The following is a 23432-nucleotide window of genomic DNA, read 5'->3' on the forward strand; positions in this document are numbered from 1 at the left end:
CAACTTGGCCTTATGTAAGTGTTACAGAAAAAGTGAACGTAAATCTGAATAAATGTCCAATAAATGCCCAATGTTTCCTTTTTAGCCATAATAATCCTCCATGACGCAGTGGTTATGAACATTTGGGATGAACTGTAGCAGAGATTGCAAGATTTGCTCTGCGTGTTTGTGTAGGGTTAAAAATAGCCATGCCCTAAATTGTGTTTAGTGATATGATCACTAAACAGAACACAGACTAGAGCGTGTACTATTATTAGACCCTAATATGTTATTATTATTACATTGAGGTTTGTCCATCACTGTACAAAAGCAGATTAAGAGGTCACATGACCACGTGTGTTTTCCCTCAATGAAACTTGGTGAAGTTAATATCTCAGGAGGTGGCTTATCCTCTTCGCTCATTGTAATCTTTTTTAATTCAAATTTTTAATAACCTTAACGCGTGAGCAGAGGACACCTAACCTCTGTGGGTTTTTTTTGTTTTTTTAAAGAAGATCATTTCACCATGTGTAAGCCAGACTCATGTACCCAACTGACAGAGGCGACCCTTGTTTATTTAGAAAGCTATACATATATAAATTCTGTAAACAAATAATAGTGATGATGACAAATGAACTGCTGTGTTGGTGGCGGTAGAGCGGGGGGGGGGGGAGCACGGTGCTCCCTTAGAAGCACTTCCTGTGGACGATGGAGGGCCCGGCCTCATCGTACTCCTGCTTACTGATCCACATCTGCTGGAAAGTGGACAGGGAGGCCAGGATGGAGCCACCGATCCACACGGAGTACTTCCTCTCAGGGGGCGCGATGATCTGGACACAAACAAGATTGAATATTTTTAAGTTGGATTTTCTGTCGAAACCATTAACCTCCAAAAGTTTTTCTCTGATATATATATCAGAATACAATCAGCAATGGTACGGTATGGTACGGCAGCTGCACTGCAGCAGACAGGGAGAGGCTGCAAAGAGTGGTCAAGACGGCTCAGAAGATCATCGGCCGCCCTCTCCCCTCTCTGACGGACATCTACACCTCCCGCTGCCTCAACAGAGCCAGTGCCATCATCAAGGACAGCACCCACCCTGGCTCTGACCTGTTCCACCTGCTGCCCTCTGGGAAGCGCTACAGGTGCATTAAAACCAAAACAAACAGGCTAAAGAACAGCTTCTTCCCCAGGGCCATAACCATCCTGAACGGACTGCCCCATTGTCCCTCATAACTCAATCTCAATCAATCTTTATTTATATAGCCCTAAATCACAAGTGTCTCAAAGGGCTGCACAAGCCACAACGACATCCTCGGTACAAAGCCCACATACGGGCAAGGAAAAACTCACCCCAGTGGGACGTCGATGTGAATGACTATGAGAAACCTTGGAGAGGACCGCATATGTGGGTAACCCCCCCCCTCTAGGGGAGACCGAAAGCAATGGATGTCGAGTGGGTCTGACATAATATTGTGAGAGTCCAGTCCATAGTGGATCCAACATAATAGTAAGAGTCCAGTCCATAGTGGGGCCAGCAGGACACCATCCCGAGCGGAGACGGGTCAGCAGCGCAGAGATGTTCCCAGCCGATGCACAGGCGAGCGGTCCACCCCGGGTCCCGACTCTGGACAGCCAGCACTTCATCCATGGCCACCGGACCTGTGCCCCCCCCCCCCCCCCCTCAAGGAAAAGGGGAGCAGAGGAGAAAAGAAAAGAAACGGCAGATCAACTGGTCTAACAGGGGGGCTATTTAAAGGCTAGAGTATACAAATGAGTTTTAAGATGGGACTTAAATGCTTCTACTGAGGTAGCATCTCTAATTGTTACCGGGAGGGCATTCCATAGTACTGGAGCCCGAATAGAAAACGCTCTATAGCCCGCAGACTTTTTTTGGGCTCTGGGAATCACTAATAAGCCGGAGTTCTTTGAACGCAGATTTCTTGCCGGGACATATGGTACAATGCAATCGACAAGATAGGACGGAGCTAGACCTAGAACTGCCTTCTCTTTGGTGCAATAACCCATTCCACCAACCACCCTGTTTTTTTTGTTTTTTTTTTCATGTATATATTCATTTCACACCATATTCATTGCACTTCTACATTTTTTATATTTTTATATATTTGCACATTGTTTTTCTAGCATGCACACATCGCACTGTATGGAATGGCCTCAATCTCGTTACCTTGCGTAATGACAATAAAGCTGATTCTGATTCTGATTCAATATAACATGTTTACATCAATTCTGCTAGAAATGGTAGCTGAAAGTCAAAAAGAACGTTCTTACAAGAATTTATAAGGATTCTGTACAAAAAGCGATATAGTTAGTAGGAGTGCTGGAAAAAATCAATTAACATCCAAATCGCGATTCGTATTAATTACAATTCTTAAATTGATTCCACATTTTTAAGAATTGCAATTTTCAAGAGACATATTTTTAGGACATCTCCGTCCTTATTCACTTTGTGTATACGTCAGCTGCAAAAAGGTGCCTTTGTAACCAGTAACCTTTTTTTTTTTAAAAAGGTTTTATGATGATTTATATACCAAACAAAATATTGCAAGAATAAGAATGAATCGAGAATCGTTTTAAAATGAGAAATGATTCTAAATCAAATTGTCACCCCAAGAATTGATATCAAATTGTGTTGAAGATTCACATCCTAAGTGGTTGGTATAAAAATGAATATCATCCAGTAACCATGTTTCCCTCGATTTTTGTACATGTATTTTATCCAACACACACACACACACACACACACACACACACACACACACACACACACACACACACACACACACACACACACACACACACACACTTGTATTTGTTACCTTCGTTAGACCTCCGAAAAATGCCTACCTCTTTAGGACCACCCTGTATATATATATATATATACATGCATGTACATACATATATATATATATATATATATATATATATATATATATATATATAGATAGATATATATATATATCTATATATATATATCTATATATATATATCTATATATATATATATAGATATATATATATGCATGTATATATATATATATATATATATATATATATATATATATATATATGTCTTAATAAGGTTATCCAAAAAATAGTGCTCGATACCGTAGTAGAGCGCAATATATGTATGTGTGGGGAAAAAAAATCACAAGACTATTTCATCTCTCTACAGGCCTGTTTCATGAGGGGGGTACCCTCAATCGTCAGGAGATTTTAATGGGAGCATTCGCATACCATGGTTTATATAGGGCACAGAGTGGGTGGGTACAGGCTGGCCTAGGGGCGTGGTGATTGGTTCATGTGTTACCTAGGAGGTGTTTCCGTCTATGGCGGCATGTTGTTACAATTTCGCTGCGCTTGTTGAGGGATGACAGGTCTGGACGGTAGATAATAAACAGTTTCTCTTTCAAGCATAGGTTGCATCTTTTATTACCACTATTGTAAGGTGTGCTGGATGCAAGAATTTGCCATGTTATTGAATATTCAACATTATTGTCTTTGAGGTCCCAAATGTGTTTGCTGAGTTCTGTGGTATTTCGCAGGTTTTTGTTCCTGAAAGAAGCCTTGTGGTTGTTCCATCTGGTTTTGAATTCACCCTCGGTTAATCCTACATATGTGTCGGATGTGTTAATGTCCTTGCGTATTACCTTAGATTGGTAGACAACTGATGTTTGTAAGCATCCCCCGTTGAGGGGGCAATCAGGTTTCTTTCGACACATATGTAGGATTAACCGAGGGTGAATTCAAAACCAGATGGAACAACCACAAGGCTTCTTTCAGGAACAAAAACCTGCGAAATACCACAGAACTCAGCAAACACATTTGGGACCTCAAAGACAATAATGTTGAATATTCAATAACATGGCAAATTCTTGCATCCAGCACACCTTACAATAGTGGTAATAAAAGATGCAACCTATGCTTGAAAGAGAAACTGTTTATTATCTACCGTCCAGACCTGTCATCCCTCAACAAGCGCAGCGAAATTGTAACAACATGCCGCCATAGACGGAAACACCTCCTAGGTAACACATGAACCAATCACCACGCCCCTAGGCCAGCCTGTACCCACCCACTCTGTGCCCTATATAAACCATGGTATGCGAATGCTCCCATTAAAATCTCCTGACGATTGAGGGTACCCCCCTCATGAAACAGGCCTGTAGAGATGAAATAGTCTTGTGATTTTTTTCCCCACACATACATATATTGCGCTCTACTACGGTATCGAGCACTATTTTTTGGATAACCTTATTAAGACATATATATATATATATATATATATATATATATATATATATATATATATATATATATATATATATATATATATATATATATATATATATATGTATATTTGTATTTACAACAATAATATATACATGCTATGCAAATATAAAAAATGTAAGCTTTTAGTTTTTAAAAAAAAAAAATTTTATTATTTGTTTGTAATTATTTTTAACCTTCATTATTTACTTCAAGTTATTACAGTATGTCTCTTTATACATATTTATTTATTTATTTTTTTAATTAATTTTGGCCAAAGGTGGCATTTCAACTTCTTACACACAGTGCGCGACCCGAGGGTCCCTGGTTCAATCCCCACCTAGTACCAACCTCGTCATGTCCGTTGTGTCCTGAGCAAGACACTTCACCCTTGCTCCTGATGGGTGCTGGTTAGCACCTTGCATGGCAGCTCCCTCCATCAGTGTGTGAATGTGTGTGTGAATGGGTAAATGTGGAAGTAGTGTCAAAGCGCTTTGAGTACCTTGAAGGTAGAAAAGCGCTATACAAGTACAACCCATTTATCATTTATTATTTATAGTTCTTATTACATATGTTGGCCAGAGGAGGAGCACTTTTAAAACCGACGCACAGTCAATTTGAAAAATCCCTCCTTTTTGGGACCACCCTAATTTTGATAGATTTCACCACCAAGGGTGCAAATGAGACATTCTCTCTTAGATGCAATGGTTTTCCATATTGGGACCATGATTTATGTCCTAACTTATTCACCGGTCCTCATATGGAAGGTACTTTTCTTTGTTGATGTCTCAAGAAGGATAGAAATACAAGAACACACACACACACACACACACATACACACACACACACACACACGTTCACTCATTGTTTAGTACTTTTTGTAATTATGTACTTGATTTATATTACATTTTTTAACATGCATGCTTTTCACTGGACAGCAGCTATTGGATTGTTTCATATATACTGTATATACTCCATGCGATTTATTTGATTAGAAAAAAACCTTTGATTTATATTATGTTGCTTCGATTAATAGTTTGAGTGTAACTCATAAAAATCTGGACCGCATTGAGTGTCCGGAACTTTAAATACACTTTGAACAGACACTGTTTCCGCACGGCCGCTGTAATAGAGCACACATAACAGTGGTGGTGTGTGGGTGCCGTGATTTGTGTGGCAGCTAACATTGAGGACTATTTATTTTTGTTTTTTTTATTAATGCAGAAATGTTAAAAGTGTAATTTCAATGTTAAACTAATTGATTGATTATTTGAATACTAAAAGAATCAATAGCTGCAGCCTTGAACACATCATAGTAACTACTTTGACACATACACATAATTACTGTGAATATATCAAAATACTGAATATATTGCATTTTTGGTGTAATGTATTTCATTTTTTTGTTTGGTTGTGGAATGATATTTAATATATTTTTATGAAAACATAACTTATATTTATTATTTTTGTCAAACAATCCACAACTCTTCATGTTTAAGAAAAAACGGTATTTTGATGCTTAGTACAGTATGCATGAAGCTTTTTATTTATTAAAAAAATAGAATGAAGGTTATGGCAAGCAGAAAAATCTTTATTTCAACTATTTTCCCTAAAATACACTAAGGCTACCTTTTATCTGATTACTTGAGTCATCGGAACAAACTAATTGATCCATTATTTGATTACTAAAAGAATCAATAGCTGCAGTCCTAAAAACATAGTAGTAACTACTTTGACACATACACATAACTACTGTGCATATATCAAAGTACTGAATATATTGCATTTTTGGAGTAATGTATTTCGTTTTTTGTTTTGTTGTGAAATCATATTTAATATTTTTTTTATGAAAACATAACTTATATTTACTATTTTTGTCAAACAATCCACAACTCTTCATGTTTAAAGGGGAACATTATCACCAGACCTATGTAAGTGTCAATATATACCTTGATGTTGCAGAAAAAAGACCATATATTTTTTTAACCGATTTCCGAACTCTAAATGGGTGAATTTTGGCGAATTAAACGCCTTTCTATTATTCGCTCTCGAAGCTTGTGACGTCACATCGGGAAGCAATCCGCCATTTTCTCAAACACCGAGTCAAATCAGCTCTGTTATTTTCCGTTTTTTCGACTGTTTTCCGTACCTTGGAGACATCATGCCCCGTCGGTGTGTTGTCGGAGGGTGTAACAACATGAACAGGGACGGATTCAAGTTGCACCAGTGGCCCAAAGATGCGAAAGTGGCAAGAAATTGGACGTTTGTTCCGCACACTTTACCGACGAAAGCTATGCTACGACAGAGATGGCAAGAATGTGTGGATATCCTGCGACATGTTTGTAAGACTGAAAATATAAACATAAAATAAACATGACAAAAGTATAACGTCAATCAATCAATCAACGTTTATTCCTGATAACCTCTTTACGCAGGAGAGGGGGGCAGGGCAGAAAAGAGACGGCAGATCAACTGGTCTAAACGGGGGGTCTATTTAAAGGCTAGTATATACAAATGAGTTTTAAGATGGGACTTAAATGCTTCTACTGAGGTAGCATCTCTAACTGTTACCGGTAGGGCATTCCATAGTACTGGAACCTAAATAGAAAACGCTCCATAGCGCGCATACTTTTTTTGGGTTCTGGGAATCACTAATAAGCCGGAGTTCTTAGAACACAGATTTCTGTCTGGGACATATGGTACAATACGATCATCAAGATAGGATGGAGCTAGTTTAGCCGTTTAGTATTTTATACGTAAGTAGTAAAACCTTAGTCGCATCTTAAGTGCAGAGGAAGCCAGTGCAGGTGAGCCAGTATAGGCGTAATATGATCAAACGTTCTTGTTCTTGTCAAAAGTCTAGCAGCCGCATTTTCTACCAACTGTTATCTTTTAATGCTAGACATAGGGAGCCCCGAAAATAATACGTTACAGTAATCGAGACGAGACGTAACGAATGCATGAATATTGATCTCAGCGTCGCTGGTGGACAAAATGGAACGACCATTGTATATTTTACATAAATAATGTTCAATATATATTTTACATAAATAAAATAAAAGGTTTAGCATTAATACATTCACACACCAAACATAGCACACAATATGACTTATTACAATTAAACCTAAGGTGTAGCGTTGCCGCCCTCCACTGGTCAAACTTAGTGCTACATGTATCAAAACAAGCTTTGATCGGCAGGGTTACAGACAAATAACACGACCACAAATTCAAAAAACATCACGAAGTCGGCAATTTCAATACAAAAAAAACTAATTGTCTTTATGCACATTATCTACTTACAAAACTGTTGACAAGCTGCTGCAATGTCAAAATCCAAAAGAAAAACTAAAATCCCGAAACCTTTGCTGTCACCTGAATTAAATTATTCTCTGGACACAGGACACGAGGGAAAGCAATTTTTGATGTTGGACAAAGGACGTGATGCTAAAAAAAGGGAACATTGAGTGCCAACTGTAAAATCTACATCAAGCTGAATGGAGGTCCAGGAGCAAGATTACTTGTTGTCCATGACACCAAGGACCTGGACAAATATTAAAGTTGACACTGCTTTGACAACGACGATGATAAAGGAGTCAGACGGAAAACAAACACCTAAATTCAACACCAACACTATTAAGTTCCAAGGGACCACTAAACATGTCTACAGAATATATTAATTGATGAAAACTGGGCTGTCTGCACTCTCAAAGTGCATGTTGTTGCCAAATGTATTTCATATGCTGTAAACCTAGTTCATAGTTGTTAGTTTCCTTTAATGCCAAACAAACACATACCAATCGTTGGTTAGAAGGCGATCGCCGAATTCGTCCTCGTTTTCTCCCGTGTCGCTGGCTGTCGTGTCGTTTTCGTCGGTTTCGCTTGCATACGGTTCAAACCGATATGGCTCAATAGCTTCAGTTTCTTCTTCAATTTCGTTTTCGCTACCTGCCTCCACACTACAACCATCCGTTTCAATGCATGCGTAATCTGTTGAATCGCTTAAGCCGCTGAAATCCGAGTCTGAATCCGAGCTAATGTCGCTATATCTTGCTGTTCTATGCGCCATGTTTGTTTGTATCGGCATCACTATGTGACGTCACAGGAAAATGGACGGGTGTATATAACGATGGTTAAAATCAGGCACTTTGAAGCTTTTTTTAGGGATATTGCGTGATGGGTAAAATTTTGAAAAAAACTTTGAAAAATAAAATAAGCCACTGGGAACTGATTTTTAATGGTTTTAACCCTTCTGAAATTGTGATAATGTTCCCCTTTTAGACAAAAAACTGTATTTTGATGCTTAATACAGTATGCATGAAGCTGTCGGTCGGCCATTTTTGAGTGTCCATGCAATTTTTTTGTTTTTTAAATGATTTAGTTTGCAGTTTTATTATCATTTGCTTAATATTATTCAATATTAAGCATTTCCAAGCATAAAAATGTCTACATTACTAATTCTATAGTAGAGTTATTCTCAAACTGTGGTTTGTGGAATCCATCTTGTGGTACGCCAAATAATCGCTTGATTAAAGTACAGTGTTTTATTTTTCAAGACCCATCCCCTTGAGGTGAGGGGAGCAGTGGGCAGCAGCAATGGATCATTTTTGGTGATTTGATGATGCCGAGAGCCAAGCAGGGAGGTAATGGGTCCCATTGTTATAGTCTTTGGTATGACCAGGCCAGGGTTTGAACTCACAACCTACCGATCTCAGGGCGGACACTCTAACCACTAGGCCACCGAGTAGGTGTCAAACACAGTGTTAGTGTTCAAACTGTGTATAATGTATTTAATATACTTGTTAAATAAAACCTCTGCCTTGTTTTTAATGACTACTTAGGCCTTTTACGCTATTGTGTTCTAATGTTGGTCATTACGGTGGTACTTGGAGAGCCAAGTGTTTTCTGAGGGGGTACTTGGCAGAGGTGGGACCAAGTCATTGTTTTGCAAGTCACAAGTAAGTCTCAAGTCTTTGCCCTCGAGTCCGAGTCAAGTCCCGAGTCAAGACAGGCAAGCCCCGAGTCAAGTCCAAAGTCAAGACTGGAAAGTCTCAAGTCAAGTCCTAAGTCCTGCATTTTGAGTTTCGAGTCCTTTCAAGTCCTTTTAACCACAGACTAATATATTAACACAGATTGTGTATGCTTTTCAAACGCTGTATTTATTTATTAAAACAAGTGCATTTTAAATTGCAGGAAAGAAAATTGTGCTGACATTGCACTTCATAATAGCACTATTAACCAGTCATTTTAAACATTAACTCATTCCTTTACAGAACAAACACATTGAAAAATAAAGTGCAAATGTACTTATTTGTACAAAAGTGTTAACATTGAAAAAACATGACATATACGTGAACATAACAAAAAAGTTGTACTTTTTATATGTCAGGGCCCTATGCTGCATTGCATTTGCAAAAGACCAAATTAGCCAAGAGTCTGTCAGTCATTTGTGCACGATGGGGGCGTAGTATGATGCCACCATGGCTGAAAACTCGCTCCACTGGAGCACTGGAGGCAGGCACTGCTAAGACTCTCATGGCCACTCGGAAGTGAAGGAAGAGTCTTCATGTTCAATGCCCAGAACAAAAGGGGGGAGAGAGTTGTTTTGGGTTGGTGCACTACTTGTAAGTGTATCTTGTGTTTTTTATGTTGATTTAATTAAAAAAAGAAAAAAAAAAAAAAAGAATTCTTGTGCGGCCCGATACCAATCGATCCACGGACCAGTACCGGGCCACGGCCCGGTGGTTGGGGACCACTGAGGTAAACAACCAACAGTATGTCAGAAAGCTAGCTAAAACGGTACACATATTCATAATATAGTATACATTTTAACTGACCTTTATTTGACTATTTTTGTCTTTTTTTAGGTGGCTAAAATACGCGGTGCTGCTGACCGCCGTCTAACGTTACGTGTGATATGTTGACTAACGTAACCCTGTTTAAAAAAAATCACTGAACAAAAAGTATGAATAAGGTAGTGAACTGCAACAGATTCCCGTGTTTGCAATAACGTTATAACGTTAGCAGTGAGTTTACAGCCTCACTGATTTAACTACACAGCAAATAAAAGTCACGTTACTTAGCCAATAAACGTTATCTTACATTCAAAACTTACCGTTCTTTGTGCAACTTCAAATGCCGGACGAAGTTGGAAGTTGTTGCCTCTCCATCAGTAATTTTCGAACCGCATGTGTTGCATATTGCAAACCGTTTTGTGTTGACCACCTCGTAATTTTTATACCCAAACAAAATTATTTTAGGTATCATTTTTTGTTCACTGGCGTGTGGTTTGGACATGTCTTCTTCGTTGGTTGTCCTGCAATTTGATTGGATGAATGCTGTGTGATGAAAACAAAGTAGATCTAATTTGATTGGCTGTTGTACTGAGACCACACCAGCTGACACACGCAGCGCTGATAGACAAGTACACAATGAAAAATACGGAGCGCTCCCGAATAACTTTTTCATCTTTGGGTTTTGGGGAAAGTAGCAAGTCATGTCAAGTCATGTCAATTCAAAAGGCTCAAGTCCAAGTGAAGTCACAAGTCATTGATGTTAAAGTCTAAGTCGAGTTGCAAGTCTTTTTACATTTTGTCAAGTCGAGTCTAAAGTCATCAAATTCATGACTCGAGTCTGACTCGAGTCCAAGTCATGTGACTCGAGTCCACACCTCTGGTACTTGGTGAAAAAAGTTTGAGAAACACTGCCATAGTAGTATTGGCCACTAGATGACCGAAGAATTTACAGTGTGTGTTCAACATCGTGGCCACTGATTGGCTAAGCCTCAGGCAGCCTTACTATATTAAAATAAACAAGTATGTGGGTGTTATTTCACGTCTAGAGAGCTCTCAGAATGTTAAAACTGGGTTTAACACGTTTTGTTATGCTCCAGCTCTGACAATATTTGATTTAAAATGAGTAATTTCTACTTTGCGGAAATTAATTTATAATGGTCAGGCCCAGAACCATTTAACAGCGACAAACAATAGTTTACCGTATTAGGGACATTTTTAATTTTTTGTTTTGTTTTCACCTTATTTTCAACATGTAACATTTTTTGTGTGCTATGTCAGCCATCTTTGTGGATTCTTCATGCTGCCGTGCCATTGTATGATTTCCTACTAAATTGTGTGTTAATATCTACCTTAATCTTCATGGTGCTGGGCGCCAGAGCCGTGATCTCTTTCTGCATGCGGTCGGCGATACCGGGGTACATGGTGGTGCCGCCTGACAGCACGTTGTTGGCGTACAGGTCCTTTCTGATGTCGATGTCGCATTTCATGATGCTGTTGTAGGTGGTCTCGTGAATGCCTGCGGACTCCATGCCTGTGCAACAAACATGCAGAACGGGGAGGTCAGCTTAGTGGTGTGTAGCCCCCGCCCCCTTCCCCCTGCCCCAAACACGTCAGCTGTCGTAACAGGCGCTACTACAGACAGCTTCCCGCCGACAGCTGCACACGTTTGCTGGCACAAATGTCAACGATATGTGTCTGCTTGAAATAAGTCGGCGAGTTCATCAATCGCAGGTTGGGGATAAAGTGTGACTACCAGTTGACACTGGGCCAACTCTAGTCTTTTTGTTTGTGGCCCCAGTTTGGTCTGTAATATTACTTATTTATTATTATTAGGGCCCGCCATGGCCCATTGCAAAAGGACTCCCACAGGGAGTCCTTATGCAATGGGACATAAGGACCTATTGTATTTCTAAGGTTTTATTCTTATTATTATTATTATTATTAGGGCCCGCCATGGCCCATTGCAAAAGGACTCCCACAGGGAGTCCTTATGCAATGGGACATAAGGACCTATTGAATTTCTAAGGTTTTATTATTATTAGGGCCCGCCATGGCCCATTGCAAAAGGACTCCCACAGGGAGTCCTTATGCAATGGGACATAAGGACCTATTGAATTTCTAAGGTTTTATTCTTATTAGGGCCCGCCATGGCCCATTGCAAAAGGACTCCCACAGGGAGTCCTTATGCAATGGGACATAAGGACCTATTGAATTTCTAAGGTTTTATTATTATTATTATTATTATTATTATTATTCCGCAGCTTTGCGCACTACTTTGACCCCCTTAACATGCTTCAAAACTCACCAAATTTTACACACACATCAGTAATATACGGCAAAACTTTTTATCAAAAAACCAAACCTCAAAACTCAAAATTGCACTCTAGCGCCCCCTAGGAAAAATAAAAACTAGACTGCCTCTAACTCCCACTAGGAAGGTCGGAAAAACATGAAACAAAATCCTCTATGTAGGTCTGACTTAGACCTAGTTCTCATAATTGTACATCCTCGGGATAAAATCAACAGGAATTTGGCAATTCCCCCTTCAAGACAAAAAAGTACTAAAAACAGTCACTTTTGCCTCTTTGCGCTGTAATTTGACCCCCTTAACATGCTTCAAAACTCACCGAACTGAACACACACATCAGGACTGGCAAAAACTGAGATCTAATAAAAAAAACTAACCCCAAATTCAAAAATTGTGCTCTACAAAAAAACGCACAAAAAACTGCTCCTCGGATGAAAAATCTGACAAAACTGCCTGTAACTCCAACTGGGAAGGTCGGAGAGACATGAAACAAAAACCTCTATGTAGGTCTCACTTAGACCTACATTTCATAAATTGACAACCCCCAGCAAAAATATACAGGAAGTTTGCTATTCCCCCTTCAACACAACATTTTTGTAAAAACCGGTCACCTTTCTTCAAACATTATCTCCTCCGAGCGCGTTTGTTGTTTCGGCTTCAAACTAACACAGGAGAGAGATTGAACCCTTCTGATTAAAAGTTGGTGAAAGAGTTGTGATACCTGCTCCGGTTTTGATTTTATGACCCTTCAAAGACCCGCTGCACTGATGCTCCTGCGGTGCTGTTTTTTTAAGATGGCTGCTCAAAAGCAGGAAGCACCAACGTGCCCACACAATGCAGACAAGGTAGGTACACTAGACAAAAGTCTTGGGACACTTCAGACTAAAAGTAGACAAAAGTATTGGGACACTTAGGACTAGCACCTGCCAAATACGCGGGCCCGAACAACGCTGCTTGCAGCTTTAATTATTATTATTATTATTATTATTATTCCGCAGCTTTGCGCACTACTTTGACCCCCTTAACATGCTTCAAAACTCACCAAATTTTACACACACATCAGTAATATACGGCAAAACTTTTTATCAAAAAAACAAACCTCAAAACTCTAAATTGCGCTCTAGCGCCCCCTAGGAAAAATAAAAACTAGACTGCCTCTAACGCCCACTAGGAAGGTTGGAAAAACATGAAACAAAATCCTCTATGTAGGTCTGACTTAGACCTAGTTCTCATAATTGTACATCCTCGGGCTAAAATCTACAGGAAGTTGGCAATTCCCCCTTCAAGACAAAAAAGTACTAAAAACAGTCACTTTTGCCTCTTTGAGCTGTAATTTCACCCCCTTAACATGCTTCAAAACTCACCAAACTGAACACACATATCAGGACTGGCTAAAACTGTGATATAATGAAAAAACCTAACCCCAAATCTAAAAATTGCGCTCTACAGCAATTTTTGAATAAAACGGACAAAAAACTGCTCCTCGGAATAACAAAATTACAAAACTGCCTGTAACTCCCACTGGGAAGGTCGGAGAGACATGAAACGAAAACCTCTCCGTAGGTCTCACTTACACCTACATTTCATAAATTGACAACCCCCAGCAAAAATATACAGGAAGTTTGCTATTCCCCCTTCAACACAACATTTTTGTAAAAACCGGTCACCTTTCTTCAAAAATTATCTCCTCTGAGCGCGTTTGTTGTTTCGGCTTCAAACTAACACAGGAGAGAGATTAAACCCTTGTGCATAAATTAACAGAACAGTTTTTTTTATAACTGCTCCGGTTTTGATTTTATGAGCCTTCAAAGACCCGCTGCGCTGATGCTGCTGCACTGCTGTTTTTTTAAGATGGCTGCTTAAAAGCAGGAAGCACCAACGTGCCCACACAATGCAGACAAGGTAGGTACACTAGACAAAAGTCTTGGGACACTTCAGACTAAAAGTAGACAAAAGTATTGGGACACTTAGGACTAGCACCTGCCAAATACGCGGGCCCGTCCAACGCTGCTTGCAGCTTTAATTATTATTATTATTATTAAAAGTATTGACTTGATTTGTTCGAGTTAGATTTTTAAACACATGTAAAAGGTCTCAAGGTGCTGATCTGGTGAGCACAGGGGGGTCTAGGGCAGACCTGGGCAAATTAAGGCCCGTTAAGCTTTTCAATATGGCCCACCGGACATTCCCAAATAATTTTTTTTAGACCTTTAAGATTGAAACTGTAGCTTCCATTATGATGTGCAGTGATGTTTTCTAATGACCGTAAGTCTTGAACTATACAAAGTTTTTCAATGGTTGGAATCTGCGCTTTTGCATGATATACTAGTTATAAATCATAAATGATAAATGGGTTATACTTGTATAGCGCTTTTCTACCTTCAAGGTACTCAAAGCGCTTTGACAGTATTTCCACATTCACCCATTCACACACACATTCACACACTGATGGCGGGAGCTGCCATGCAAGGCGCTAACCAGCAGCCATCAGGAGCAAGGGGTGAAGTGTCTTGCCCAAGGACACAACGGACGTGACTAGGATGGTAGAAGGTGGGGATTGAACCCCAGTAACCAGCAACCCTCCGATTGCTGGCACGGCCACTCTACCAACTTCGCCACTATGATAATCTAATTAGTTACTATAGTAATCTAAGTCACAGCAGCTCAGACGAGGCACCAAGCAGTGTGGGTGGGGAGCGTTTCCACAGAGTGTTTCCAGAGCGACCAGCCTGAAATGCAGGTGTCAGGGACAGACGCGGAAAGAGATTTTTACAGCAAAGTTCTAAAGCTTAGTGATATATCAGCTATATCAGATCGTAGGTGTTTTTTTTTTTACCCTTCACCTTCTTATTTCACTGTTTGTTGCATTTTTGTTGCGTTTCGCTTGATTGTAAAATATGTCGATCGAGAGGGGGTTTGACGTTCATATGTTGTCAATATTCAGTGTTTTATCCTTCATAGTTAATATTGTAAATCCCAAATTCTTTATTTTCATGTACATTCTGGGTGTCTCATTCAGTAGAAAATGTAAAATTCCCTTCCGTTTTTTTAATATACCGGCCCCCAGACACATTTATTTCTCTAAATTTGGGCCCCGAGTCAAAATAATTGCCCAGGCCTGGTCTAGGGTCTTTGTGTTTTGTTTTGTTTTCCACAAAAAAGTGCAGACAAATCCAATATAAAGTAGTCACAATGTGAGTTTTAATCGTCATCCAACCTATCTTTATTCACTTGATCATAAATATTTAAAATCTCCCATTTTTTATAGTGTAAGGTAGAGATAAGGTAATTGGTGTAGATTTGTTTTCAAGAATAATTAGACGCCTTCCCCGTCTTTAAAACCTATTAACGCTTCTGTTTCGAACTTAAATCGGGTGTTCTTGAATGCACCACAGTTATGTGCAATGAGATGCAAAAGCGAAAATTTACAAATAACTTTGTCAGATGCTGCCACGAATAGATTCCATATATTTGTACCTTTCTTCTATTACTTCATCCTGCTTTCCGAATGTGTGTGAAGGTGAGCTTTGACGACGTTAAGACGTATTTGTCTTAATTTCCCGCGTTCAGGAGGAATGAACCATTTTGCATTTTTGCAAGGGGGTGGAGGTACAGTTACGCATTCCTAATCTGATTTAAACAACCTTATTATTAAATGTTGACAGCAAAACAAATTTAATCTTAACTATTTTTTGACTGTCGGATTTGAATTAAAAAAAAAAAAAAATTTCAGCAAACCTGTAATACGACCAGATAAAATCCCCTGAAGAGCAGGGAAACCTGCAAGACAGGCTTGTAGGGATGAAATAGCCTCTGTGTTTTTTCCTGACCGAACGTATATTCCGCTTTACCTCGGTATTGAGCACTGTATAACGGATAAACCACAGAAACCTCAACTATATACTGTATATACTGTATGTATATATATATATATATATATATATATATATATAGTATATACCGTATTTTTCGGAATATAGGTCGCAGTTTTTCCTTCTTTATTATGCATTTTCGGCAGGTGCGACTTATACTCCGAAAAATACGGTATATATATAAGGATAATATATATATATAGATAGATAGATAGATACTGTTTTATCGCCTAGCGGCAAGCCCTACATCGGGTGTAATTTAGTAGTTCAGTACAAGTCGATGGTTGTTGTAGTTAACTGTTTACGCACCAATGAAAGAAGGCTGGAAGAGGGTCTCCGGGCAGCGGAAACGCTCGTTGCCAATGGTAATGACCTGACCATCTGGCAGCTCGTAGCTCTTCTCCAAGGACGAGGACGAGGCGGCGGTGGCCATCTCGTTCTCAAAGTCCAGCGCCACGTAGCACAGCTTCTCCTTGATGTCACGCACGATCTCACGCTCGGCTGGACAAGCACAACATTGGGACATTGTTAGGTGCGACGAAGCGCGGGAAAAAAAGCAAAAGCGGCTATTTGTGCTCACCTGTCGTGACAAAGGAGTATCCACGCTCTGTCAGGATCTTCATGAGGTAATCCGTGAGGTCACGACCCGCCAAGTCCAGACGCATGATGGCGTGAGGGAGCGCGTAACCCTCATAGATGGGCACGTTGTGCGTCACGCCGTCGCCAGAGTCCAGCACGATACCTAAAGACGACACCACGGGCGTGAACGACCTGACGAGTCTTACCCAGTCTGTGTCCGCATACCTGTGGTACGACCGGAGGCGTACAGGGACAGCACCGCCTGGATGGCCACGTACATGGCGGGAACGTTGAATGTCTCGAACATGATCTGAGTCATCTTCTCGCGGTTGGCTTTGGGGTTGAGGGGGGCCTCGGTCAGCAGGGTAGGGTGCTCCTCGGGGGCCACCCTCAACTCGTTGTAGAAGGTATGGTGCCAGATCTTCTCCATGTCGTCCCAGTTGGTGATGATGCCGTGCTCGATGGGGTACTTCAGGGTCAGGATGCCCCTCTTGCTCTGGGCCTCGTCGCCCACGTAGGAGTCCTTCTGGCCCATACCCACCATGACGCCCTGGTAGAACAGACAAGGGAGGACTTAGTCCAACAATATTTTACCTCGTCAATTAGACTCATAAAGCACCAGGAACTTTAAGATACAACAACTCAAAAAACAGACCTCTGCCAAGGCTGAACTAAAGGGTAAAAATCCATCCATCCATCCATCCATCTTCTTCCGCTTATCCGAGGTCGGGTCGCGGGGGCAGCAGCCTAAGCAGGGAAGCCCAGACTTCCCTCTCCCCAGCCACTTCGTCCAGCTCCTCCCGGGGGATCCCGAGGCGTTCCCAGGCCAGCCGGGAGACATAGTCTTCCCAACGTGTCCTGGGTCTTCCTCGTGGCCTCCTACCGGTCGGACATGCCCTAAACACCTCCTTAGGGAGGCGCTCGGGTGGCATCCTGACCAGATGCCCGAACCACCTCATCTGGCTCCTCTCGATGCGGAGGAGCAGCGGCTTTACTTTGAGCTCCCCCCGGATGACAGAGCTTCTCACCCTATCTCTAAGGGAGAGCCCCGCCACCCGGCGGAGGAAACTCATTTCGGCCGCTTGTACCCGTGATCTTGTCCTTTCGGTCATAACCCAAAGCTCATGACCATAGGTGAGGATGGGAACGTAGATCGACCGGTAAATTGAGAGCTTTGCCTTCCGGCTCAGCTCCTTCTTCACCACAACGGATCGATACAGCGTCCGCATTACTGAAGACGCCGCACCGATCCGCCTGTCGATCTCACGATCCACTCTTCCCTCACTCGTGAACAAGACTCCGAGGTACTTGAACTCCTCCACTTGGGGCAAGATCTCCTCCCCAACCCGGAGATGGCACTCCACCCTTTTCCGGGCGAGAACCATGGACTCGGACTTGGAGGTGCTGATTCTCATCCCAGTCGCTTCACACTCAGCTGCGAACCGATCCAGAGAGTAAAAATCCCTGTTTCCTAATTCCTGATTTCACCATTGGGTTATTTGAACCGTGAAAATTGATTTAGTAGTTTTTTTTCCATAATCCTACGCATTGGATTTCAGGTTCTACTCTCAAATGTGCCTCAATTTGATACAGTAGGAAGGGGATTTATATGGCACCATTTGTTTTGGTTTACCTGACACATGAAATGTGACAAATTAGGGGGTGCACTATCCAGATGGCAGTAGAGTGTTGAATACCTTGCAATATGATTAACGCCCCTCTTCCTCTCATGTGAGATCCACCCAGGAATGAGGCCATATGAATGCATTCCCTACTGTATGGCCATTGATAATAAAACCCCCATTTTTCTAGACCCGTTTCAGGAAAAATTGTTTAAAAAAACAAAACAATATACATGTATATATTCTTTTTTAATTTGCAATACAGTAGGACCTCTAGATACATGTTTTTTGGTATACAAGCTGTCGCTTTAGGCTGTGAGCAAACATTTTTGGTTACAAGCCGGTTGACGTAGCGAATGTTGCAGTGAACCCCGTAAGATCCGACCAAAACATCCAGTCTTAGCTTATAGCTAGAGATGGACATAACTTTGTTTTTCCAACCATGGGAGAAAAAAATAATGTGAGTGGGAAGGACAGTGCCGGGAAGAAGTGGATGATTTGTTATTGAATTATAGAAATGAATCATCAAAAGCATGGCCGCGCATGTAACTTGCTATTTTGGTGAATTAGTTGGAGCGCTGCACTGCTCGTCAGCGCCACGCAGAAGCAGGATAAGTCGATAATGCCAGCCAAGGATGTTTAACAGCGGTAATTGCAGACAAGCTGCTGATGGTGTGTTTGATGAAGAAGCAGCTCGAAGGAGATACCGTAGAAGTCCACTCTCCAGGGTAAATTCTGTACATGATTATTACATGACTTCATAAATCTACTGTGTTTTAAAATCAGCATCATAACTCCTCCGCTGTTCTTTGCTAACTTGCTCAACTCGTGAGACGTTTCGGTCGTGTCTCAATTTGCACACTAAAGTACTTACACTCAGCATTTGTACGTAACCGCAGTCACACTGAGAAGTACAGAAGTATACACTGTATTGAAGCGTACTGGCCGGAAGTATCCAATTTGAGACACAGCCTTTATGTTCGCCAGGGCGGTCTCTGTGTCACAGCTGCATCTCTCCTGGTCATTGGTGAGTGACGGGAAGAAAAGCTCAGATTCGCTTGAGCGTTACCTGCTGGTTTGCGTGTATAAATCTTTAGAAACCCTCCCAAAAATGTCATGGACTCTTTTCGGGGAATAATGCGGTCTTTTATCTGCGTCCAAACGTGATTAACTTGGATTGCTGAAAAAAAATCGATTCACATCCAAATCTAACCTTATAGGAAAACGTAATTTAAAACATGTGTATGCTTGTACAACACTTAAAACCTTTAGTAAATCAGTATGTGGAATTAAATTATGGAATGGATTAACCAAAGAAATCAAACAAAAGCAGCAATATGATTCAATTTAAGAGACTGTTCAAACTACAAGTGTTTACAAAGTACACAGAACAAGAATTATGATGAACATCTTGAACCTTTTTTTTTTTGAGACAAATATTATTTATGTATTTAATATGTGTTTGTTTACTATGGTATATTGTTTATTTATTATTTATTTGTTCACTGTTCTGTTACAGAGAACAAGGAAATTGAATAAAATTGCTATGGTATGAAAAGGGGTAGGATTAAATAAGTTCTACTTCCTCCTACTCCTTTTCAGACGTGCTGTAATGGAACAACTGGAAATATGTGATGCATTACATTGTATCGTTTCTATGTTCGAAATAAACTTAAACTAGCTCCGTCCTATCTTGTCGATTGCATTGTACCATATGTCCCGGCAAGAAATCTGCGTTCAAAGAACTCCGGCTTATTAGTGATTCCCAGAGCCCAAAAAAAGTCTGCGGGCTATAGAGCGTTTTCTATTCGGGCTCCAGTACTAAGGAATGCCCTCCCGGTAACAGTTAGAGATGCTACCTCAGTAGAAGCATTTAAGTCCCATCTTAAAACTCATTTGTATACTCTAGCCTTTAAATAGCCCCCCTGTTAGACCAGTTGATCTGCCGTTTCTTTTCTTTTCTCCTCTGCTCCCCTTTTCCTTGGGGGGGGGGGGGGGGGGGGGGGGGGGCACAGGTCCGGTGGCCATGGATGAAGTGCTGGCTGTCCAGAGTCGGGACCCGGGGTGGACCGCTCGCCTGTGCATCGGCTGGGTACATCTCTGCGCTGCTGACCCGTCTCCGCTCGGGATGGTGTCCTGCTGGCCCCACTATGGACTGGATTCTTACTATTATGTTGGATCCACTATGGACTGGACTCTCACAATATTATGTCAGACCCACTCGACATCCATTGCTTTCGGTCTCCCCTAGAGGGGGGGGGGGGGTTACCCACATATGCGGTCCTCTCCAAGGTTTCTCATAGTCATTCACATCGACGTCCCACTGGGGTGAGTTTTTCCTTGCCCGTATGTGGGCTTTGTACCGAGGATGTCGTTGTGGCTTGTGCAGCCCTTTGAGACACTTGTGATTTAGGGCTATATAAATAAAGATTGATTGATTGATTGATGAAATGAAAAATCTTATATCTGATTTTCGTTTTCAAAATTCGGTTTAAATTCAAATTTGATTTGATTGAAAAAGTTATTTAAAAAAAAATTATTTTTTATTTTTTTTAAAGGCAGTTTTAAAAAATATGTTTTTTTGACCATCTTTGCGCTTACTTGCTGCACGTATATGTTAAACGTCAGCAGCCAAGAGGAGCTTTTGTTACCTGTTTGAAAATTGTTTTTAGTTTTATAACAAATAATATGTTGCAAGAATCATTTTGAATCGATTCTGAATGGAATCTTCTCCCCAAGAATTGTAATCGAATCGTGATTTGCTGTAAGAGTTCCATCCTTATTATTTACTGTTTTAATACGACAAAGTGACAAGAAAAATATTTCCTTCAACAATAAAAGCTGAACGTGACCTAAGACTTTTTTTTTTTTTTTGAGTATTACGAAGTTCACCCACCATAGACTTGACTCGTGACATGAATTTAATCAAAACATCCTGGCCGTGATCGCTAAAACGTCGCTGGTTTTCGTTACCTGGTGACGAGGGCGTCCGACGATGGACGGGAAGACGGCGCGAGGTGCGTCGTCCCCGGCGAATCCGGCCTTCACCAGACCGGAACCGTTGTCGCACACCAGGGCGGTGGTCTCTTCATCGTCACACATGGCGTCACCTCTGCAACACATTTGTTTGTTCTCATTGTTTGGATTGTTGGGGAAATTAGTTGGGATTACGTGTTGTGTAGTGAGAGGACTCTGGTCCAAAACTCATCTCCCGGTGTTCACCAGTGATGAGCATACTGGAGCCTCCAGTTAATTGCTGACATAGTTAGTCAAAGTTGAGGGGTTAAGGTTGAATCAAGTCTTTTAAGTCCATCTTGGGATAAACCCTTCACGATTCTGTCCTGTACTCACCAGATCAGCACCAGGCACCTCGAGACTTTGGCAGCGTTGTAAAGCAAGGGGTGTGGAAATGCCAGGTCAGGCTGTTTTATAGCCTTGGGGTCGTTGACAGCGGGGAGGCCCCTTACGCAGAGCGAACCCCCTCTTCCTATATTTGGTAGCCCGCCGCGCCATTGACAACAGGCGCTCCATGAATGGCATGACGAGGACGGGGAAGTCCATCTGTGCCCCCACGTCCATGTATGGAGGACAGCGGCGAAGGGCGGAGACACAATGACGGGCTTCAATTTCATCTCTACGTCTTGAAGCCTTTTTAGGTTGGTGACATACTGCTTTCTCCTGGGGATGTAAAAAAATGTTTTTATTTCAAATGAATTGCGATTCTTATTTCTAACGATTCTTAATCAACTAAAAAATCAATTAAAAATAAAGTTTAATTTAAAAAAAAAATTTTTTTTTTTTTTATTTATTCATCCCCTCCAGCCACTCTGGTAAATCATATTGTAGATGTGGATGTCCATATTCCATATTTGCTGTACAGATTTACTTCACAAAAGAGAAGTGTGGGGAAACTTCTCTTGTTGCCTTATTTGCATCTGACGTTTTTAAATGTTTGGGTAGACTTTTACTAAACTAGACCAGTTTTCTTTGACGTAATACAACATTTTATCAGAGCTGTTTGTCTATTTTATGGGGCAATGTACTTAGTGGTAGATTTGGCACCCATCCATCCATCCATCCATCTTCTTCCGCTTATCCGAGGTCGGGTCGCGGGGGAAGCAGCCTAAGCAGGGAAGCCCAGACTTCCCTCTCCCCAGCCACTTCGTCCAGCTCCTCCCGGGGGATCTCGAGGCGTTCCCGGGCCAGCCGGGAGACATAGTCTTCCCAACGTGTCCTGGGTCTTCCTCGTGGCCTCCTACCGGTCGGACGTTCCCTAAACAACTCCCTAGGGAGGCGCTTGGGTGGCATCCTGACTAGATGCCCGAACCACCTCATCTGGCTCCTCTCGATGTGGAGGAGCAGCGGCTTTACTTTGAGCTCCCCCCGGATGACAGAGCTTCTCACCCTATCTCTAAGGGAGAGCCCCGCCACCCGGCGGAGGAAACTCATTTCGGCCGCTTGTACCCGTGATCTTGTCCTTTCGGTCATAACCCAAAGCTCATGACCATAGGTGAGGATGGGAACGTAGATCGACCGGTAAATTGAGAGCTTTGCCTTCCGGCTTTGCTCCTTCTTCACCACAACGGATCGATACAGCGTCCGCATTACTGAAGACGCCGCACCGATCCGCCTGTCGATCTCACGATCCACTCTTCCCTCACTCGTGAACAAGACTCCGAGGTACTTGAACTCCTCCACTTGGGGCAAGATCTCCTCCCCAACCCGGAGATGGCACTCCACCCTTTTCCGGGCGAGAACCATGGACTCGGACTTGGAGGTGCTGATTCTCATCCCAGTCGCTTCACACTCAGCTGCGAACCGATCCAGTGAGAGCTGAAGATCCTGGCTAGATGAAGCCATCAGGACCACATCATCTGCAAAAAGCAGAGACCTAATCCTGCAGCCACCAAACCGAATCCCCTCAACGCCTTGACTGCGCCTAGAAATTCTGTCCATAAAAGTTATGAACAGAATCGGTGACAAAGGGCAG

The 23432-nt window shown here is 41.6% G+C and overlaps 1 protein-coding gene across 1 annotated transcript; it reads right to left on the reverse strand.

Annotated features, from left to right (window-relative positions):
- Positions 1–533: 533 nt before the first annotated feature.
- LOC133611420 (actin, alpha cardiac muscle 1) lies at positions 534–21886 on the reverse strand. Its single transcript, XM_061968173.2, has 7 exons — positions 21794–21886; positions 21416–21554; positions 17046–17370; positions 16822–16983; positions 16551–16742; positions 11411–11592; positions 534–809 (listed from the first exon to the last, which is right to left on the reverse strand). The coding sequence occupies exons 2-7, from the start codon at positions 21542–21544 to the stop codon at positions 666–668; spliced, it is 1134 nt and encodes a 377-aa protein (XP_061824157.1). The 5' UTR covers positions 21545–21554; positions 21794–21886; the 3' UTR covers positions 534–665.
- Between the last annotated feature and the right edge of the window lie 1546 nt (positions 21887–23432).

Source organism: Nerophis lumbriciformis, linkage group LG08, assembly GCF_033978685.3.
Source record: "Nerophis lumbriciformis linkage group LG08, RoL_Nlum_v2.1, whole genome shotgun sequence".
Lineage (NCBI taxonomy): Eukaryota > Metazoa > Chordata > Actinopteri > Syngnathiformes > Syngnathidae > Nerophis > Nerophis lumbriciformis.